The 19,836-nt window shown below is 41.9% G+C and overlaps 3 protein-coding genes across 5 annotated transcripts; all 3 read left to right on the top strand.

Moving 5' to 3' along the window:
- Positions 1 to 2,059: 2,059 nt before the first annotated feature.
- LOC110486639 (RUN domain-containing protein 1-like) lies at positions 2,060 to 7,134 on the top strand. Of its 2 annotated transcripts, XM_021558393.2 has the most exons (6): positions 2,060 to 2,583; positions 3,412 to 3,420; positions 3,593 to 3,751; positions 3,869 to 4,067; positions 4,202 to 4,297; positions 4,386 to 7,134. In XM_021558393.2, the coding sequence occupies exons 1-6, from the start codon at positions 2,191 to 2,193 to the stop codon at positions 5,246 to 5,248; spliced, it is 1,719 nt and encodes a 572-aa protein (XP_021414068.2). In that variant the 5' UTR covers positions 2,060 to 2,190; the 3' UTR covers positions 5,249 to 7,134. The 2 variants fall into 2 exon arrangements, with proteins under 2 accessions (XP_021414068.2, XP_021414069.2); XM_021558394.2 differs by lacking the exon at positions 3,412 to 3,420.
- Positions 7,135 to 10,227: 3,093 nt separating this feature from the next.
- On the top strand, positions 10,228 to 12,290 carry LOC110486640 (60S ribosomal protein L27). Its single transcript, XM_021558395.2, has 5 exons — positions 10,228 to 10,339; positions 11,072 to 11,154; positions 11,301 to 11,470; positions 11,915 to 12,025; positions 12,200 to 12,290. Exons 2-5 carry the CDS (start codon positions 11,074 to 11,076, stop codon positions 12,246 to 12,248), a joined length of 411 nt encoding a protein of 136 aa, XP_021414070.1. The 5' UTR covers positions 10,228 to 10,339; positions 11,072 to 11,073; the 3' UTR covers positions 12,249 to 12,290.
- Positions 12,291 to 14,125: 1,835 nt separating this feature from the next.
- Positions 14,126 to 19,823, top strand: ifi35 (interferon-induced protein 35). Of its 2 annotated transcripts, XM_021558398.2 has the most exons (10): positions 14,140 to 14,260; positions 14,650 to 14,686; positions 14,773 to 14,850; positions 17,122 to 17,280; positions 17,461 to 17,577; positions 17,694 to 17,841; positions 17,913 to 18,022; positions 18,248 to 18,434; positions 18,605 to 18,714; positions 19,083 to 19,823. In XM_021558398.2, exons 2-10 carry the CDS (start codon positions 14,675 to 14,677, stop codon positions 19,290 to 19,292), a joined length of 1,131 nt encoding a protein of 376 aa, XP_021414073.2. In that variant the 5' UTR covers positions 14,140 to 14,260; positions 14,650 to 14,674; the 3' UTR covers positions 19,293 to 19,823. The 2 variants fall into 2 exon arrangements, with proteins under 2 accessions (XP_021414075.2, XP_021414073.2); XM_021558400.2 differs by lacking the exon at positions 14,650 to 14,686 and having other exon boundaries at positions 14,126 to 14,260.
- Positions 19,824 to 19,836: the final 13 nt, after the last annotated feature.

Genomic DNA, 19,836 nt, shown 5'->3' on the forward strand with positions numbered 1-19,836 from the left:
TACTGTCTACTTGGGAAAACTTGAAATATATATATATATATATATATATATATATAAATAAATAAAGGTTAAAAAATATATATATATATATAACTAGGAAAGTCAGTTAAAAACAAATTATTATTTTCATTGACGGCCTAGGAACAGTGGGTTTACTGCCTTGTCCAGGGGCAGAACAAGAGATTTTTACCTTGTCAACTCAGGGATTCGGTCTTGCAACCTTTCGGTTACTAGTCCAACGCTTTAGCCACTAAGCTACGTGCCACCCCACATACCCTCCAACACTCTAACCACTAAGCTACCTGCCACCCACATACCCTCCAACGCTCTAACCACTAAGCTACCTGCCACCCCACATACCCTCCAACGCTCTAGCCACTAAGCTACCTGCCACCCCACATACCCTCCCAACGCTCTAGCCACTAAGCTACCTGCCACCCCACATACCCTCCAACGCTTTAGCCACTAAGCTACCTGCCACCCCACATACCCTCCAACGCTTTAGCCACTAAGATACCTGCCACCCCACATACCCTCCAACGCTTTAGCCACTAAGCTACCTGCCACCCCACATACCCTCCAACGCTCTAGCCACTAAGCTACCTGCCACCCCACATACCCTCCAACGCTTTAGCCACTAAGCTACCTGCCACCCCACATACCTTCCAACGCTTTAGCCACTAAGCTACCTGCCACCCCACATACCCTCCAATGCTCTAACCACTAGGCTACCTGCCGCCCCATATGCCCTCCGTCTTGTTGCTACCACATTTTAAGTAAGAGATGGATTATCCCACTTCCTTGTGTTTGAGAAATTATGCCATTTTAAATAGTCCGTAATGATTCTGGCTGTTGCTCCCAAAGGGAATTCATTTGCTGTAAAATGTGATTAAAAAAATTAAAGTAATTACCAAACCACTATGCATGTGTTGGGTTGTGATCAGTGTTCACTCAAATCTGTGCCCAGGATGTAACTATAGTAGGCCCTGCAAGTAAAAAGGTAAAAACTCAAGAGGTGATAAAGGTGAGTATTGAGTGGACTACAGTTTGAGAAAAACCACATTTAACGTCTGATACGTTTTCTGTGGGTTTTATGGCGGACTACACCCCGAAAGGTGTATTGGCGCCACCAATTTGACGGTTGGAAACCAATAAAATATGAATAAATCCATACGTAATAATGATACTAACTTAATCCACCCTAATAAAAAATAGTATATAGACAAAACAAACTCCAACTTCGTATTTTAGATCCCCATATTTCGTTTAGGTTCTAGGACCTGAGACGGTGGTACGGCTTAGGGCAAAATTCCTTAACTCCCCCTTGAGGAGTGCCCTGTTCCGAAGAGACACACAAGACACTTTAAACTTAATTTTATTTCACCTTTATTTAACCAGGTAGGCTAGCTGAGAACAAGTTCTCATTTACAACTGCGACCTGGTCAAGAATAAAGCAAAGCAGTTCGGCACATACAACAACAGAGTTACACACGGAATAAACAAACACAGTCAATAATACAGTAGAACAAGTCTATATACAGTGTGTGCAATTGATGTGAGATAAGGGAGGTAAAGGCAATAAATATGCCATGGTGGCGAAGTAATTACAATATACAACTTAAACACGGGAGTGATTTATGTGCAGAAGTTAAATGTGCAAGTAGAGATACCCGGGTGCAAAGGAGCAAGATAAATAAATAAATGCAGTATGGGCTAGCAATTTAGAAAATCGATTAAGGCACGTTCCTTCTGATGAGCCCGCCTCTCGTGATCCTCACAACCTTCACTTTACCCAGTACTTTCTCCACCAGTTTGGATAACTCAAATGGTTTATTCAAGATTGGTACTCTGCTCAACCACCGGATTAAACACCAACAAACCGTACTCCTACTATTCTCGTCAGTGTGCCCCACTGGGAAGTTATGCTACGGATAGGTTAAAATGGCATATTGCTGTTTCTTGCAGGCAGTTCATATGCACACCAGATCAGTGCTTTTACGATGACGTGGCACTGTTTATGACGTTTGGAAGCCCGCCTCTCCCTTTGACGTATGAATCTTTCAAGATGGCGATGCACCTGCTTCATCGGTGGTAAAAAACGGTGTACATAAACGATAAAACAAAGCGTCGTTTCCAGTTGACAATAACTTTAATATCGGAGGACAACGTTGTCTTTATTACCTTTCAAACATGTCGACAGAGGAACTGTCAACCTCGGACAGCGAAGCTGCCTTTGCTGGGGCTGGCGAGCGATGGGCGCCCGTCGGCGCTGTAGCCAGTCCGGAGGATGAGAGCGGGAAGGGAAACGCGGTCGAGCCGAGGAGGAAAGGCTCAGCTGCGTCTGGTGAGACGGAGATGGCCGCAAGATTGAGGAAATTGGAGGACGAACAGGGCCTGCTGAATTCCTCGCTCCTCGCTTTGACATCTCATTTTGCACAAGTGCAGTTCCGCTTGAAGCAGATAGTTCACGCTCCGACTGATGAGAAGGAGAGGATGCTGGTAGAACTCGAGGAGTTTGCCTTCAAAGGCTGTCCTCACGTTGTGGGATGCAGGCCACAGGATACTCAACAGCTCGAAAACGCGGTAAGTAGTCCATCTAGCCCACGGCTGGTCAGACTTGGTAGATCTAAGAATGTAAACAATGGTTCCTCTTCAGTAAGTGGAAAAAGGATGTCAAAACAAACATTCAATTGCTTGAGGTTGTGTGATTATGCAAGCTATAAGCTATCCATTATGTGTAGAAAAATAGGTTATGTTAGTCCCCCACAAAACAGACCACAAACCGACGTCAGTACACAGTGTTCCACCAGTAATACCTGGTGAAGGGATGTGAGTGTGGTGGTCACATTAGTTGCTGCCCGTAGGCTGGTCATCATTCCGTGTCAGTAGGATAGCTGTGAGGATGACCACTGGACACATATAGACTCAGACACACCCTGGGATGCAACACTCTGAAACATGCGCATGTGTACACACACACACACACACACACAGGCAGTAGCAGCCACCGTCTTGTCAAACATCTCACAGGAAATGAAATTATCCTGCGGCTACCTGGCTTTTGATTAAGGCTTTGGTTTGCATCAAAACATCAAGGCTGTGCTCTCTGTTCTGTTCCCTGAGATCTGTTATCTCCAGAGGAAGATAGAAAATGGTGGTATCTCATCAACACAATAAGGGACTCACAGGCTCAGTTAACATGCTTCCAGAAGATCATTATCACTATTATTACAGAGATCAGACCTGACCTCTGTAATAATAGCTTCTGTATGCACAACTAAACCAAACCCCATTGTTTACTCCATGCAACTCTCCATTTACCTTCCTCATAAGGCCTGCTTATGTAATACTGTCTTTGATTAAAGGTTTTCTTTTTCTGATTTCCTCTGTGTCTACATGCTTTACTTGTAGGAGGACCTGGTGAGTATGGCTACAGCTCTCTGTTCCTCTCCAGCATCTGTTTAGTCTGTCTTTAGTAAACATGCATGATGAATAAGGGCTGTGTATAGACCCTCCCCATCACTCCCTGTCCCCTTTGTACACCCCAGTCCTCCACTGACAGTGTATTCTGTGTTCTCTCTTCTCCACACAGAGTGAGAGGGAGAAGAGGGAGCGTCTGGAGGTCCAGAGGGAGAAGCAGAAGGAGCTCATCGTCCAGCTGAAGACCCAGTTGGATGACCTGGAGCGCTATGCCTACCAGGAGGGCAGCTATGACTCCCTGCCCCAGTCTGTGGTCATGGAGAGACAGAAGGTAGGGCTCCGTTCATGTACCAGAAGTCTCCTAAAAGTATATTCGATACAATGTTGTTTCCTCCCAATGTGTAATGTCCTGATAATACTCATGACGGTTCCACTCTTCCACTGCCAGGTAATCATTGACGAGTTGATCAAGAAGCTGGATGTGAACTTCAATGAGGACATAGGGAACCTGACGCCTGAGGAGCTAAGACAGAGAGTGGACGCTGCCATCGCTCAAATAGTCAACCCAGCCAGGGTTAAGGAGCAGCTGGTGGACCAGCTCAAGACCCAGATCAGGGACCTAGAGATGTTCATCAACTTCATCCAGGGTAGGTGGCAGTGGGCCTGGGATGCCATGTTGGCTGTGGTTAGGTGTCTTGGAAGCTCAGTAATACACACTTTGTTACTGAAAATATTCCACCAATATTCTGACTTACTACTGTATTTTCCCTTTACCCAACAGATGAGGTAGGGAACCCTCTTCTGTCTGATGGTGAACCCAGCCAGCAGCCGAGGACAGCAGGGCCCAACACCAGAGCCCCTGGAGGGAGGAAGAAAAGTCAGTTATCACCCAGCATTATTATCATAGGCTCTACAACATCACTCACAATACATCTGTTCTAATGATTCTCTTCTCCTGCCCATAGTGGACCCAGAGCAGGCCCAGAAGATGAGGCAGACAGGCTTGGAGCTGATCCAGCGGGCCCTGGCTGTGCTGCAGATCTTTGCAGTGAGCCAGTTTGGCTGTGCGGCTGGCCACGTTCCCCAGAGCATGTGGTCGCAGGGGGAAGTGGGCCAGGACTACGGCCCTCTGCTGCAGCGTCTGGAGGGGGCTGTAGACCGGGTTCGAGTGCAGGCCTCGTGCAGACAGCCCTCAGTAGATCACGTGGTCAGCTACAACAGCAGCTTGGCCCTGGGGTCCCGTGATGAGCTCACTGCCTCAGTGAGGAAGGAGCTGGCCATGGCTCTGAGAGACCTGCTAGCCCATGGTCTCTACTCCCCCTCCCAGGGCATGAGCCTGGTGCTGGCCCCCATCTCCTGCCTGCTGCCCTACAGACCTGGCCCATCGACCATCCACCCCTGGGAGCTCTTTGTCAAGTACTACCACTCCAAAAATGGCAAGGCCTTCGTGGAGTCGCCTGCCCGCCAACTCTCGCAGTCCTTCAGCCTACCTGTTGCGGGCAATCCGGTCACTGTCACACCCAAGCAGTCTCTGCTCTGGGCCATTCACTCAGTGTTGCTGGAGCACGATCGCTACAAGCGAGGAGCAGACTCAGAGTTCAAGGCTCTGGTATGCATGGCTCTGAATGAGCAGAGGCTAGTGTCATGGCTTAACCTGCTTTGCAAGTCAGGGGCCTTGGTGCACCCGCACTACCAGCACTGGAGCTACATGGCCCAGACAGGCTTCGAGGGAGCCCTGCGCATCCTGGGACGTATCAGCCACCTCAAGTTTAACCTGCCGGTGGACCTGGCTGTGAGGCAGCTCAAGAACATCAAGGATGCCTTCTGAGAAGGGACTGTCGAGAGTCACCCAAAACCATGCTTTCAGCTCACATGGTTACCAGGCCTGATTTAAGAGTAAAAAATAATACAATCAACTGGCCTTTGAGGACCGGGAGGCATGGCTTGGGTCTTCCTCAAGTGCTGAAATTATAATTGGCATAAAAGATTTGTGCTAATGTTGCTTTATCCGTTTAACTTTAAATTTATCTTGGGTCATTGGGTCAAAACATTTTTGTTAGCATCCTGTCTAAACATGGCATGAATTCCGTGCGAAGCTGTTCAACAAAAATCAAGTGTGCAATGTTGAGATGCATTATATAGCAAATCTGATTTTTATATGGCAAATCTGTAACTAACATTTAAATTATCAATGCCCCCCCCCCCCATAACCACACAAAGGGAGCAGCATATCAAGATCTTAATGACTTGTTACATTGCATTATATGGAGCTTGTTGCCTCCCCTTAGGAAACACTTCCTTTATGTGATGTTGTTTGACTTGTCCCTATGGAGATGAGATACAGTAGCTCAGACCTATGCAGATAATATCATGAGGTTGGCCTTTTACAGTAATTCACTACTGTATAATGATTACCTATAGAATGGGTGATCATCAATGTGACCAAATGTATAGTCATTCCCTCCCCATACTCTGTAGTATGGGCAAAAACAGACCAGTATCCTGCACTGTCACTAAACTGTACAATTTGTGTTCTCTACGGAAGAGAATAATATGGGTTACTACAGTTCACATTCACAGAGCATTGCTCCCTGTCTGTGGTTACTCAAAGCTCCACTGTTGTGTTCACAGAAGACGCACACTATTCAATGCACTCAGGTCAAATGAACGTGGCAACAGTGTATGCTCTCACCAATGAATGTACAAGAGAGGTCAAAATTCTAAAGATGTCACAAGTGTTCTGAAAATCAAAATGATAACTCATGCAGCATGTAGTGTCTCTCCGTTGAGAAATAAGCAGAACCTGCCTAACGTGTCTTAAAGGTGGATAACGTAGAGACCCTGTATTAACTGCTGCTTTACTGGTCCAAATGGAAGTGATTCAAAAAATTACAAAAATATATATGATTTCACTATTTAGCTTATGTAATTACATATTTAATCATCTAATATTTAAGATGATTGTGGGATGTGATCGTTTTCTCTGTTTCTATTCGTTTTTTGAATGGTGAATGAAAACCACTTGAAGTGAAATCTTCCTATTACATGTGAATCACATGGGGTGTATCCTGAAAAGCTGAATGTACAAACCATAGATACTGTTCATTTCCACATGAGTGAAAACTGTTATCATCCCTGGTATGGTTTTTCCAACCCTCATATTAAGGTGTTACCTACTTTGTTACTGGTTAAGTGCTGCTCCCAGACTTTCTGTTCTATTCTTTTATGGTCTATGGTATTGTATTGAGATCTATTTCTATTTTGTTGTATAGTAAATTGCAAATGCCTCAGCCGGACCACTACCAGACTATGCTTGGATCTGGTCTGTGCTTTACTGGTGTGCATCTCCATGTAGTGAATGGGAGGACAGGTTGTCCTACATCGAAAGGGATACTTTGGTTTGCATACTTCTGATGTGTTAGTGTGAATATCAATACCCCCTTCATTTAGCCTGCATTGTTACTTTTTCTTCTTTTTTTTGCACTGTGCTCATGTCAAAACTACTGTTAACGCAAACATAGATGCACACATCACAATACTACTACTAAGCAATGTACATTTCTGTATGAAAAATGAGACTTAGTTACTGTCTCTAATTTGTTTTTGCTTTTCTGTGTATACCTTACTGGTCATATTGAGAAAAAGTTATACAGCTGTTTATTGTTTTTGTTCAATAACTATGAATGTGAGCAAATAAACTATTTCAAAAACCTATTTCAGCCCATTCATTGCTTTCAACACACTTGTTGTCAATGCACATTAATAAGTCATATAAAATACAGGGGTTATAATGATGCCTGACACTTTTGTCTTTAGTCAGGTTGCAGGCCTTCACTTTGCATAGGAGAATCAGAGAACACTGGCAACTGTGCCATCAACTGAATAGGACACCTTGATTGCCACATCACAGAGAAACTCAATATAGGGCTGATGCTAGGATGCCTTTTATAAGCTTGACATAAATGGCTCCTGAGTGGCGCAGCGGTCTAAGGCACTGCATCTCTGTGCTAGAGGCATCACTGCAGACCCTGGTTCAATCCTGGGCTATATCACAATTGGCTGTGATTGGGAGTCCCACAATTGGCCCAGGGTTGTCCGGGTCGTCATTGTAAATAAGAATTTGTCCTTAACTGACTTTTAAAAAATATACATGATGTTCCAAAATAAAGGAACTGTTCCAGGACCAGTTCTGAGCATTTTTTATTATTATTTTTATTAAACATAATACAAAAATCAGCTTACATTGCTACATCAAACATGTCAAACAAAACAAAACACAGGTATTAACAAGAAAATACTCAAACATACAAAAAATATCAATACAATAATACAAAAAATAAACAATTTTAGTGCAATTGTATTCACTCTGAAAAAATCTTATAATGATTCAGGAAGATGTTATTCACTAGGGTTAATGTTTTAATAAGATAATTAAATTCAATCAGAAAAATGTGTAATTTTGGTATAGAATTTTTGAATTTTAGAATTTTTGTTTGTGTATGAAGAATTTGGCAACAAGAATTTAAAAAATGAACAATCATTTCAGTGGTCTTGTTATCATTGCAATAGTAACATATTATATCTTTCATGTCAAAAACATGGGTAGTGTTCATAATGGTAAATAAGTATTTTGCAAGGTTTTCCCAAGATTCTGACACAAATTTACATTCAAAGAACAAGTGAGAGATTCTCACCTTCTTTTTCACAAAAAATGCAGATATCATCAATAGGAACAAATTTGGATATCATAGAATTACATGGATATATCTTATGTAAAATTTTGAAGTGCACTTCCTTAACTTTGTTTGGTATACAGTATTTGTAAGGCCTTAACCATGCATTTTTCCAGACAGTGTCAGAAACATGTTCCTCTCGGTGTAAGTTGGTTTTGTGAATGAAGAATTTGTCTTATATATTTATTACAACAAGATCTCTCAAGTAAGCCCACACCTTCCAATCTGAGTTCTGGATAAACTTTGTGATCATTACCAAAGCTAAGATGAGTTTTCATTAGTGTAGTTAGACCACTGGGAACGGCTTTGATCACAGAAATAAACTCTCTGAAAGGTATTGGAAACTCTTTCAATGTTATAAATTGTTCATATGTGAGAATATTACACTTCTTGTCGAAAACATGAAGAACAAAGTCAATATTCCTCTCATGCCAGCTGGGGTAGAATAATGAATTATTCCACAAAAGAGCTTTATGTGGGGAAAAATTGTGCAGGAAACATATTTTCCAGGTCATTAAAGCTTGTTGGTGAAACCTAGCCAATTTAGCAGGTAATCTTTCAGGAATATAATTACATTTCAGTGAAAATTGAAGACCTCCCAATTTATTAAACACATTATTTGTTATGAAATACCATATTGAATCAGTATTGATCAAACATTTTTTCAACCAGTTTATTTTGAAAGTGTTATTTATGTCAACAAAATCCAACACTTCTAGACCGCCTTCAGCTCTTTTGTTAGAAAGGACAGATCTTTTTCCGTTTGTGAGACTTATTCTTTCAGATGAAGTCAAGAAAGGTCTTATTGATCTCTTTACAAGTAGCTGAATTTACAAATAACAATAATGAGGGGTACACAAAACGAGACAGTCCCTCTGCCTTGGACAGAAGTACACTCCCAAGTATAGAAAGATCTCTTTGTAACCAATTATTAAATATATTTTTAGTTCTCTTAATTTTAGTGGAGAAATTCAAATGTTGTCTGACTAAGTGGTTTTTTGACAGATGTATTCCTAAATATTTAACACAGTCCTTTACAGGAATATTTTCTATTTCTTTATCATCAGAGTCAAATAAACATAAGATTTCACATTTAGAAACATTCAGGATTAATCCTGATGCAATAGAAAATGCAGTTATAGCATTAAGGGCATGGGTGACCTGGTCTTTGTCTCTTAAGAAAAGAGTAGTATTATCAGCCATTTGGGAAATTTTGATTTCTTTGTTAAAAATGGTTAAACCATACAAATTGGCATTATTCAGAATATCTAGAGATAGAAGTTCCACAACCAAAATGAATAAAAATTGCGAAATTGGGCATCGCTGTCGTACACTTCTGTTGATACTAAATATTTTGGAAGTATTAAGGTTTAGTAGCACAGAACTACTTATATCTTTGTAAAACATGCAAATTACTTTAATGAAATGTTCACCAAATCCAAAAAGTTTAAGAGACCTAAAGAGAAATTCATGTTCAATTGTGTCAAAGGCTTTACAGAAGTCCAAAGATAGGACAACCGCATCTGAGTCAATTGCATCTGAATAATCTATAAGGTCCAAGACTAAACTAATATTAGAGCTTCTGTGACGGCCCTTCATAAACCCTGTTTGAGTCTCATTTTTAATGGTATCTATTCCTTTCTTTAATCTTTTGGCATAAACCAGAGCAATCAATTTATAATCAACATTTAATAAAGTAATTGGTCTCCAATTGTCAATGAGACATGGGTCTTTATCGGGCTTCGGAATCAATTAAATAAGGCCCTGTTTCATAGTGGAGACCATTTCCCCATTTTAATGTAATCTTGAAACATATTGAAAATCGTGTTGTGTAGTAAGTCCCAAAACTGTCTATAGAATTCAACTGACAGGCCATCAGGGCCAGGTGATGTGCCTTTTTTCATTGAATTCAGAGCCTCTCTAATTTCTTCAGTTGACACAGGTGAATCGCAAACTGAGTGGAAATCATCCTCAATTACAGGGACATAATTCTGAATGTGGCAAATGTAGCTTTCACAACCATCTTCCGAAAATTGAGACCTGTAAAGGTTTTCATGCCACCTTTACCAGTTCTGAGCAAAGAGGTGTTCCGCTCGGCGGAAATGACGCATCATTGATTTGATGTGAAAGGTCACGAAAATCTTCTCAACTTCCTTTCCTGCTAGCGGGTCCACAGAATAGCACCAGTGAGTGAATTTCTCAACGCAATAATCTTCAACCATCTTGATAAATCCTGACGTTTACATACTTTTTAATAGTTGTTTTACCCTAAAGTATACGTTTAAGATCCGGGTTTGGGGATAATTTCCCTAAATTTGACATTTATATTGGAAATAGGTGTACTTTTATATAGTGTCCGCTATCCATATAGCTAGCGTTTCAACATGGCAGCTTGCTTGTTGAGGGTTCATGTCGATTCAAAACCAACCACTTCGGTTATGTAATTTATATAATCGGATAACCACAATGTGCTCGGTTAATGGCGTTCGGTTGCCTATTTAAATGTATGAATGTATACAACATCTCACCTGAATGGTAACATTAATAAGCTAGCTAGGTAAATAAACAGCGATGGCTGTCTAGCTGGGCTGGGCAATAGAACGAGTCAAAATTTACTCAAGGCTGAAAAACCGCAAAATAACGTTGGTTAAGACATGTAATTTAACTTTTCATAAAATACTGTTTTTCATTACATTACTTTGCTAATGTACGTCGTTGCTCTTGCAATCGCGTTCAGTCATTGGTCATCTGACGTCCAAGCTGACGTAGCTAGTTTAGGTAATAGCATACCGGTATTCCGTAGATAACAAAGATACTACTGATATCTAGAAGCAGTAAATATTGTCCCACATTGATCATTCCATGGCGTCTTGTGTTAGTAATAGTGCTTTTCTTTTATAACTCCTCTTGTCACCCAGAGATGGGCAAGTTCATGAAACCTGGGAAGGTGGTGATGGTCCTTGCTGGGCGCTACGCTGGTCGTAAAGCTGTTATAGTCAAGGTAAGTTTGCTCCTGAGCTATTGCTAAATGTGCATATTTCACTCCCAGTTTGATTAGTTACTGTTTGCTTGGATAATCCTCTTGAAATGTGGTCCATAAACACTGGTAACTGAACAGCTAACTAGATATGGATTCTCTTCCTACAGAACATTGATGATGGCACCTCAGACCGCCCTTATAGCCACGCACTGGTCTCGGGCATTGACCGCTACCCCCGCAAAGTGACCACAACCATGGGCAAGAAGAAGGTTGCCAAGAGGTCCAAGATCAAGGCCTTCGTAAAGGTGTACAACTACAATCACCTCATGCCAACCAGGTCAGTGCCAGGTGGACATGGGAGTAATGGTTTGTTTAGGTGGCTACCTGCTGACTAAACTGTAGGTGACTAGCAGTATTGCATCCATGTCTACATTTTTATGGAATTCTAGAAGTGGCCAAACTGACAGGGATCTATTAAGTAGGATGCAATGTCAATGTGTACAGACTGGACCCTTTTCTGTTTGATGTGGTGAACTACCCTTTCACACTCCTAAGCCATGTTCTGAGCTGACCAGCACGCTAGTGAAGTCTGGCTTCTCAACACATTTCTTCTCTGCATGCATTAGTAAACTTGATAGATGGTTTGATTTTCATTCTTGATTCTTGGAATGTTCAGAGTAGTTGATGGAAAAGTGTTATCCACTCGTGTTTGTCCTTTTTTTATAGGAATTTGATGTAGGTGTCTTACTAAGTCTCTTGCTGTGTTTTTCCTTGTGCTCAGATACTCTGTGGACATTCCTCTGGACAAAACTGTCGTCAACAAGGATGTCTTCAGAGACCCTGCCCTGAAACGCAAAGCCAGACGGGAGGCCAAGATTAAGTTTGAGGAGAGGTGAGTCTTTTCCCACACCAGGAACCAGGACTTGTGAGAAATGCACAGGTTCTTTGTCCTGATAATATCTGACACATGATACAAGTAGCTTAACTACTATAGGATAATAAAATAGCAGGCTTTTTCGTCTCCATTGTAAACCTTTTCTAAAATGTTTTTTTTTTCTATCCACAGATACAAGACAGGGAAGAACAAATGGTTCTTCCAGAAGCTTAGATTCTAGGCGTTCATTGGTTTCACTAATAAATGTATAAAAAAATCTTGACTGGTGTTTTAATTTGTGGTTTTATTGACAAGTGTTGGAGATTAAGCAATACAGCTGCTTATTGCCTCATAAAAAGCAGTAGAAAGGTGTTTACAAAAACTGCTTGTTAATGATAATGTCATGAATTAACTTATTGGCCCAACCAGACTTGTGTGAACATGGCATTGACAAGTGGAAACACTGGAAAGTACAAGCTTGTCCTTTTACATTTTGCTCATATCCATTTCCACACTATCATATTGGTCTAATGGTATCAGTATGGCACAGTGGTCAACAAGCTACTGGATGCATGTTTTCCAGCCACTAGCACACCTGGGGCGGCAGGGTAGCCTAGTGGTTAGAGTGTTGGACTAGTAACCGGAAGGTTGCGAGTTCAAACCCCCGAGCTGACAAGGTACAAATCTGTCGTTCTGCCCCTGAACAGGCAGTTAACCCACCGTTCCCAGGCCGTCATTGAAAATAAGAATTTGTTCTTAACTGACTTGCCTGGTTAAATAAAGGTAAAATAAAAAAAATAAGTCAGACAAAAAATGTCCCTTTTTTCAGGACCCTGTCTTTCAAGGGATAATTTGTAAAAATCCAAATAACTTCACAGATCATTGTGAAGGGTTTAAACACTTTCCCATGCTTGTTCAATGAACCATAAACAATGAACCTGTGGAATGGTCGTTAGGACACTAAGGTCACAGTTATGAAAACTTAGGACACTAAAGAGGCCTTTCTACTGACTGAAACAAAGAAAGATGCCTGTGGTCCCTGCTCATCTGCAAAAAAAAATTCCGGCATGCTGCAAGGAGGCATGAGGACTGCGGATGTGGCCAGGGCAATAAATTGCAATGTCCGTATTGTATTGCCTAAGACAGCGCTACAGGGAGACAGGACGGCGAGCTGATCGTCCTCACAGTGACAGAATGCTCAACAACACCAGGAACGCACAATCTCTCCATCAGTGCTCAGACTGTCCGCAATAGGCTGAGAGAGGTTGGACTGAGGGCTTGTAGGCCTGTTGTAAGGCAGGTCATCACCGGCAACAACGTGGACCGGAGAGGACTGGTAAAAAGTGCTCTACACTGACGAGTCACAGTTTTGTGTGATGGTCGGATTCGCGTTTATCTTCGAAGGAATGAGTGTTACACTGAGGCCTGTACTCTGGCATTGGATCAATTTGGAGGTGGAGGGTCCGTCATGGACTGAGCTTGTCGTCATTGCAGGCAATCTCAACGCTGTGCGTAACAGGGACGACATCCTCCTCCCTCATGTGGTACCCTTCCTGCAGGCTCATCCTGACATGACCCTCCAGCATGACAATCTCACCAGCCATACTGCTCATTCTGTGTGTGATTTCCTACAAGACAGGAATGTCAATGTTCTGCCATGGCCAGCGAAGAGCCCGGATCTCAATCCCATTGAGCACGTCTGGGACCTGTTGGATGTGAGGGTGAGGGCCAGGGCCATTCCACCCAGAAATGTCCTGGAACTTGCAGGTGCCTTGGTGGAAGAGTGGGGTAACATCTCACAGCAAGAACTGGCAAATCTGGTGCAGTCCATGAGGAGGAGATGCACTGCAGTACTTAATGCAGCTGGTGGCCACACCAGACTGTTACTTTTGATTTGCCAGTTCAGGGACACATTATTCAATTTCTGCTAGTCACATGTGTGGAACTTGTTCAGTTTATGTCTCCGTTGTTGAATCTTGTTATATTCATACACATACTTACACATGTTAGGTTTGCTGAAAATAAACGCAGTTGACAGTGAGAGGACGTTTCTTTTTTTGCTGCATTTATATATATATATATTCAGTAAAAGCTGATGTATTGAGTGCTGTGCTGGAGCATAAGCAAGGATTTAATGAGTGCGCGTAAGGGCTACCCAAGTGCCTACCTCTTGTCGAAATCTGCCGTGTCGGATTGAAGAAACTGAAACTGAAAGAAAAAGACGTACCATTACACAACAGCTAACTAACTACGGTAAGTGGTTTACTCAGCTTTGTCTTCTATAAAATCGTAACTAAATGACTTTAAACTAATTTTAATTTAAAATGGATTGGATATGTGTTAAGAGTCATACTTTTTTAAATTAAAGATTTAAAATGAACGGTCAATGGTACTTGGACGCGTTGATAGTTGGGCCGAATTAAAAAGGAATGTGTAACATTAGCCTATATGAATACCGAAAGCTTTAAACTAGATCGTTTCAAACTACTTATCATTTTATGAAGTGTAGCCTACACTCGTCAGTGGAGACGTTGGCTACGTTTAGACAGCCAGCCCAATTCTGATATTCTTCCACTAATTGATCTAGCACAGCTCTTTTTCATTATAAACACATTTTCCACGACATTTTATACTCTTTACAGATTAGCGTCAATTTCTCCGACAGTCATGTGTGATGAGGTAAGGGGGACCCCATCTTCAGTGAGTCCTATCATTTTTATTAACAGGCGGCTGACCTAATGGAATTGAATGGAATTGTTTTTCAGGATTTTCCCTTAATGACAGACACCCAGGGATCACAAAACACCTTGGATGGAATCCTACATGCTATCAGCAAATGCAAGGTATATTTGACCAAAGAAAGGATATTGATTGGGAAAGCCCCAAAACTTGTCTGACTCCAGTCACACAAGTCATAGACTGTTCTTTCTGCTACCACATGGCAAGCGGTACCCGAGTGCCAAGTCTAGGACCAAAAGGCTCCTTAACTGCTTCTACCCCCAAGCCAGAAGACAATGAAATGGCCACCAGGACTATTTACATTTGTTTTTAACACTGCTGCTACTCGCTGTTTATCTATTCATAGTCACTTTACCCCTACCTACATGTACACATTTCCTTGACTATTTGACCCGGTACCCACTGTATAATGCCTCCTTATTGTTATTTTATTGTTACTTTTTATAATTGGTAAATATTTTCTTAACTCTTTCTCATTGTTGGTTAAGTAAGCATGTCACGGTAAGGTCTACCTACATCTGTTGTATTCGGTGCATGTGACAAAGTTTGAATTGCAAAATAAATGTAATATATATATATATATATATATATATATATATACACACAGTGCCTTGCAAAAGTATTCATCCCCCTTAGCATTTTTCCTATTTTGTTGCAATACAACCTGTACATTTTTATTTATTTATTTGGATTTCATGTAATGGACATACACAAAATAGTCCAAATTGGTGAAGTGAAATGGAAAAAATAACCATACAAATGGAAAGGTGGATCGTGTATATGTATTCACCCCCTTTGCTAAGAAGCCCCTAAATAAGATCTGGTGTAACCAATTACCTTCAGAAGCCACATAATTAATTAAATAAAGTCCACCTGTGTGCGATCTAAGTGTATGTATGTATGTATGTATGTATGTATGTATGTGTATATATATATATATATATATATATATATATATATATATATATATATATATATAACTGTTCTGAAAGGCTGCAACACTGCCAAGAAAGTGGCACCACCAAGCAAGTGGCACCATGGAGACCAAGGTGCTCTCCAAACAGTTCAGGGACAAAGTTGTGGAGAAGCACAGATCAGGGTTGGGTTATAAAAAAATATCAGACATTTTGAACATCCCACGGAGCACCATTAAATCCATTATTTAAAAATGTGAAGAATATGGCACCACAACAAACCTGCCAAGAGAGGGCCGCCCACCAAAACTCACAGGCATTAAGCAGAGAGGCAACAAAGAGACCAAAGATAACCTTGAAGGAGCTGCAAAGCTCCACAGTGGAAATTGGAGTATCTGTCCATAGGACCACTTTAAGCCGTACACTCAACAGAGCTGGGCTTTATGGAAGAGTGGCAAGAAAAAATCCATTGCTTAAAGAAAAAAATAAGCAAACATGTTTGGTGTTCGCCGAACGGCATGTGGGAGACTCCCCAAGCATATGGAAGAAGGTACTCTGGTCAGATGAGACTAAAATGTCGTTTTTTGGCCATCAAGGAAAACTATATCTGGCGCAAACCCAACACCTCTCATCACCCCGAGTACACCACAACCACAGTGAAGCATGGTGGTGGCAGCATCATGCTGTGGGGATGTTTTTCATCGGTAGGGATTGGGAAGCTGGTCAGAATTGAAGGAATGATGGATGGCGCTAAATACAGGGAAATTATTGAGGGAAACCTGTTTCAGTCTTCCAGAGATTTGAAACCGAGATGGAGGTTCACCTTCCAGCAGGACAATGACCCTAAGCATACTGCTAAAGCAACACTTGAGCGGTTTAAGGGGAAACATTTAAATGTCTTGGAATGGCCTAGTCAAAGCCCCGACCTCAATCCAGTTGAGAATCTGTGATATGACTTAAAGATTGCTGTACACCAGCGGAACCCATCCAACTTGAAGGAGCTGGAGCAGTTTTACCTTGAAGAATGGGCAAAAATCCCAGTGGCTAGATGTGCCAAGCTTATAGAGACATACCCCAAGAGACTTGCAGCTGTAATTGCTGCAAAAGGTGGCTCTACAAAGTATTGACTTTGGGGGGGTGAATAGTTATGCACGCTCAAGTTTTCTATTTTTTTTGTCTTGTTTCTTGTTTGTTTTCAAAGTGGTAGGCATGTTGTGTAAATCAAATGATACAAACCCCCCAAAAAATCTATTTTAATTCCAGGTTGTAAGGCAACAAAATAGAAAAAATGCCAAGGGGGTGAATACTTTCGCAAGCCACTGTGTGTGTATATATAGATATATAGAGAGCGTTAGAGAAAGAGAGGCTTTGTCTACTGTATAATAATTAATGCATATTTAATCTCCTTGGTTTGTGAGTGTAGCCTATGGCTCAAGGGCCTCATAGAATCTGTGTTCTCAGGTTCAACACAATCAGTTGCTGAAGGAGCAGCAGGACCTGTCCAGAGCCAGGGATGACCAGGAGGACCTTGCTAATCAGTTCAGACAACGCGTAGTCAAACTGAGGATATCTCTGGAAGAGGATGACAACAACCAAGCCAGGGATGTAGACTCTGAAAGGGTATGACAACCTCTCGCAAACCACTAAACCGAAGATCAACACTAGAATTAACATTTGTCTTGGGATATCACTATATTTCGCTTTTCCTATACTTAGTGGCTTTTTGCGGGGTTGAGAGAGGTCTTGATAGAGGTTTTGGATTCTGCCTGAATGACTGATAGGAGTAATGTTTCTCTGCAGAAGAAGATAGCTGCCCTGCATGATGAGGAGAGTAGACTGAAGAGGGAGATCCAGAGAGCAGAGGAAGAACTGCAGCTTGAGGAGGAGAGCACCCACCACCTCAAGCAGCAGACTGATGTAGGGCCACACCCCAAAACTCAGGAGCTGTATTATTAGTCTTAGTGTGGCTGTGTACTGTAGTATGTGTGTTGAGATTTGGTTGACTATTGAAGATGGTCTCTCTTGGTTTTTAGGTGTCTACTGCTGCAGTGCCTGAAAAGAAGGTTGTGTTCACTGGAGAAACGGGTGATGGCGCAAACACACTCAATTTTAATGTGAAACCACATATAGTGTATCCAATGGAGGAGGGCACTGCACTGATCACTTTTGAGGATGAGGAAGGTAAGACTGAAACCTTCACTCTGTAGCACCTATTTTATTTAGGTGGTTATTATACCGCCTTTCCTCCACAGTGGCCCAGAAGATCCTGAGCCTGAGGGAGCATAAGGTGGATCTGTGCAGGGATTGTGCCATCACTCTGGAGGCCAAGCCCGTACAGCTGCTGGTGCCCTGTCAAGTAGAGGTACAACCACAGAGACCCATCTCCATTCACTAGTGTTTAGGTGTCAGGAAGATGATGTAATGAGTGCAATACAAGGGCCTGAACAACACTGTGGCTCTGTTATGAACAGTGCCATGTGCAGAATAACTTGGATTACATCCAGTTAGTTTATTTCATTTGTATGTATGTCATTGCATTCCTTTGTGTGAACCAGTGTCTGTGTGTGCACCTGTCTCTCTACCTCAGATGGACACCGAGGTATGTTCCCGCCGTATCCTGGTTTCCAACCTGCCCAAGAAGGCCGGGGAGGACCGCTTACTTGACAAACTGGAGATCCACTTTGCCAAGAGCAAGAATGGAGGGGGGGAGGTGGAAGAGTCTGACATGCTGCATGATTCTGGCAACGTGGTCATCACTTTTACAGAAAACAATAGTACGCAAGTCAAGTTCCTGTTGGAAAATGTAGTTTTCTTCATAAAGGGAAAAAGCTCAGACTAATGAATTTTCATCATAATGTTATTTCTGTCCATTCCTTCTGACTTTATATAATGAGAAATGTACAACTTTTGATTATCTGAGCGTACTGTGCATTGTTTACCACAGTTGCCAAAGGCCTGACTGGCAAGCTGTACCACGATGTGGAGTTTGAAAAAGGGAGGAAGCACAGTGTGAATGTGACTCCATTTCTGAACGGAGAGATCACAAGTTTCCAGGTAAGCAGATTTCATGTTCATGGCCATGAGTTTATCCCTTTAACTCCATGACAACCAGACTATAAAATAAGCAATTTATCATAGGCCAACTACACTATCAGCAGAAATACCTTTATGCCTAGTGAAATCAATTCTGAGAGTAATGTTATAAACCATACACAGTATCAGCCTGTGGTTGTGCCCCCATTCAAATTTGGTTACAAGTTACAACTACAATGGGATTGTTATTCAATTAGGAAACTCAAGGCCCTATACACAAGATAATAGGTGCTTAACTCATTGTTTGGGACTTACAAGCTAGTCTAACCATTAGTGTCTAGAAGCTGTCTGCAGTAAAGCAATATCCTCCAATCTGACCCCTCTACCAGACACGGCTGTCAGCATGTGGGCGTACTGTGCTGCTGACTGGCATCCCTGCCGTTATGGAGCAGGAGAACCTGCAGGACCTGCTGGAGATCCACTTCCAGAAGACCAGTAACGGTGGGGGAGAGGTGGACGCCTTCCTCTACAACCCCCTGGGGCAGCACACCCTGGCCCTGTTCGAGGAGGACTGTCCCACTGAAGACCAGAGCCAGTGAGAGGGCCAGGCACTGATAGCCCTCCCCCTAGTGAGCTCAACAGACACATTTCTATTGCTGCTCATCTTTCCCATCTCAGTACAGGATCAGTTAAATCCAGCCAGGGGATCTAATCCTGGCCTGCTATCAGCATGTTCTGATAGAGGTATGATCTCATCTTTCAATCCAATGCTAATCTTAGGGGTTGGCACTGTGCCAAAGCTTTTGTCTGAGGTTGTCTTTTCCTGTTTTAAAACATCATTTGGTAGAACCATCTATTTATACAGCATTTCTGATTATGTATGCAGATCATTTTGGGTGAAACGTTTTTAGTGAAGAAAAAATACTCAGAACAAAAGTTGCCAAAGAAATGTAAATTATGCTTGACAACACTAATTTAGATATCTTCAAGTTAACATTTAGAAGGAATGTGTATTCTACAGCTCTCTAAAGGGGTCAATATTTAGTGTTCTATAATCGTGGTATTTTATTGTTTTCTGTCAGAATCAGTGATTGTAATAAAGTCTGTCCAATGAACCAAGTCAGACATTACGATGGTGTGTGT

This window comes from Oncorhynchus mykiss, chromosome 13 (genome assembly GCF_013265735.2).
Source record: "Oncorhynchus mykiss isolate Arlee chromosome 13, USDA_OmykA_1.1, whole genome shotgun sequence".
Lineage (NCBI taxonomy): Eukaryota > Metazoa > Chordata > Actinopteri > Salmoniformes > Salmonidae > Oncorhynchus > Oncorhynchus mykiss.

Bases quoted from the DNA above. Each gene is read 5' to 3' on its own strand.
- LOC110486640 (XM_021558395.2), top strand. From the start codon at position 11,074: ATGGGCAAGTTCATGAAACCTGGGAAGGTGGTGATGGTCCTTGCTGGG. The intron at 11,471-11,914 runs GTCAGTGCCAGG...CCTTGTGCTCAG, and splicing joins AATCACCTCATGCCAACCAG to ATACTCTGTGGACATTCCTC. The intron at 12,026-12,199 runs GTGAGTCTTTTC...TTCTATCCACAG, and splicing joins AAGATTAAGTTTGAGGAGAG to ATACAAGACAGGGAAGAACA.
- LOC110486639 (XM_021558393.2), top strand. From the start codon at position 2,191: ATGTCGACAGAGGAACTGTCAACCTCGGACAGCGAAGCTGCCTTTGCT. The intron at 3,752-3,868 runs GTAGGGCTCCGT...TTCCACTGCCAG, and splicing joins TGGTCATGGAGAGACAGAAG to GTAATCATTGACGAGTTGAT. The intron at 4,068-4,201 runs GTAGGTGGCAGT...TTTACCCAACAG, and splicing joins GTTCATCAACTTCATCCAGG to ATGAGGTAGGGAACCCTCTT.
- ifi35 (XM_021558398.2), top strand. The intron at 14,851-17,121 runs GTATATTTGACC...CTGTGTTCTCAG, and splicing joins ATGCTATCAGCAAATGCAAG to GTTCAACACAATCAGTTGCT. The intron at 17,578-17,693 runs GTAGGGCCACAC...CTTGGTTTTTAG, and splicing joins ACCTCAAGCAGCAGACTGAT to GTGTCTACTGCTGCAGTGCC.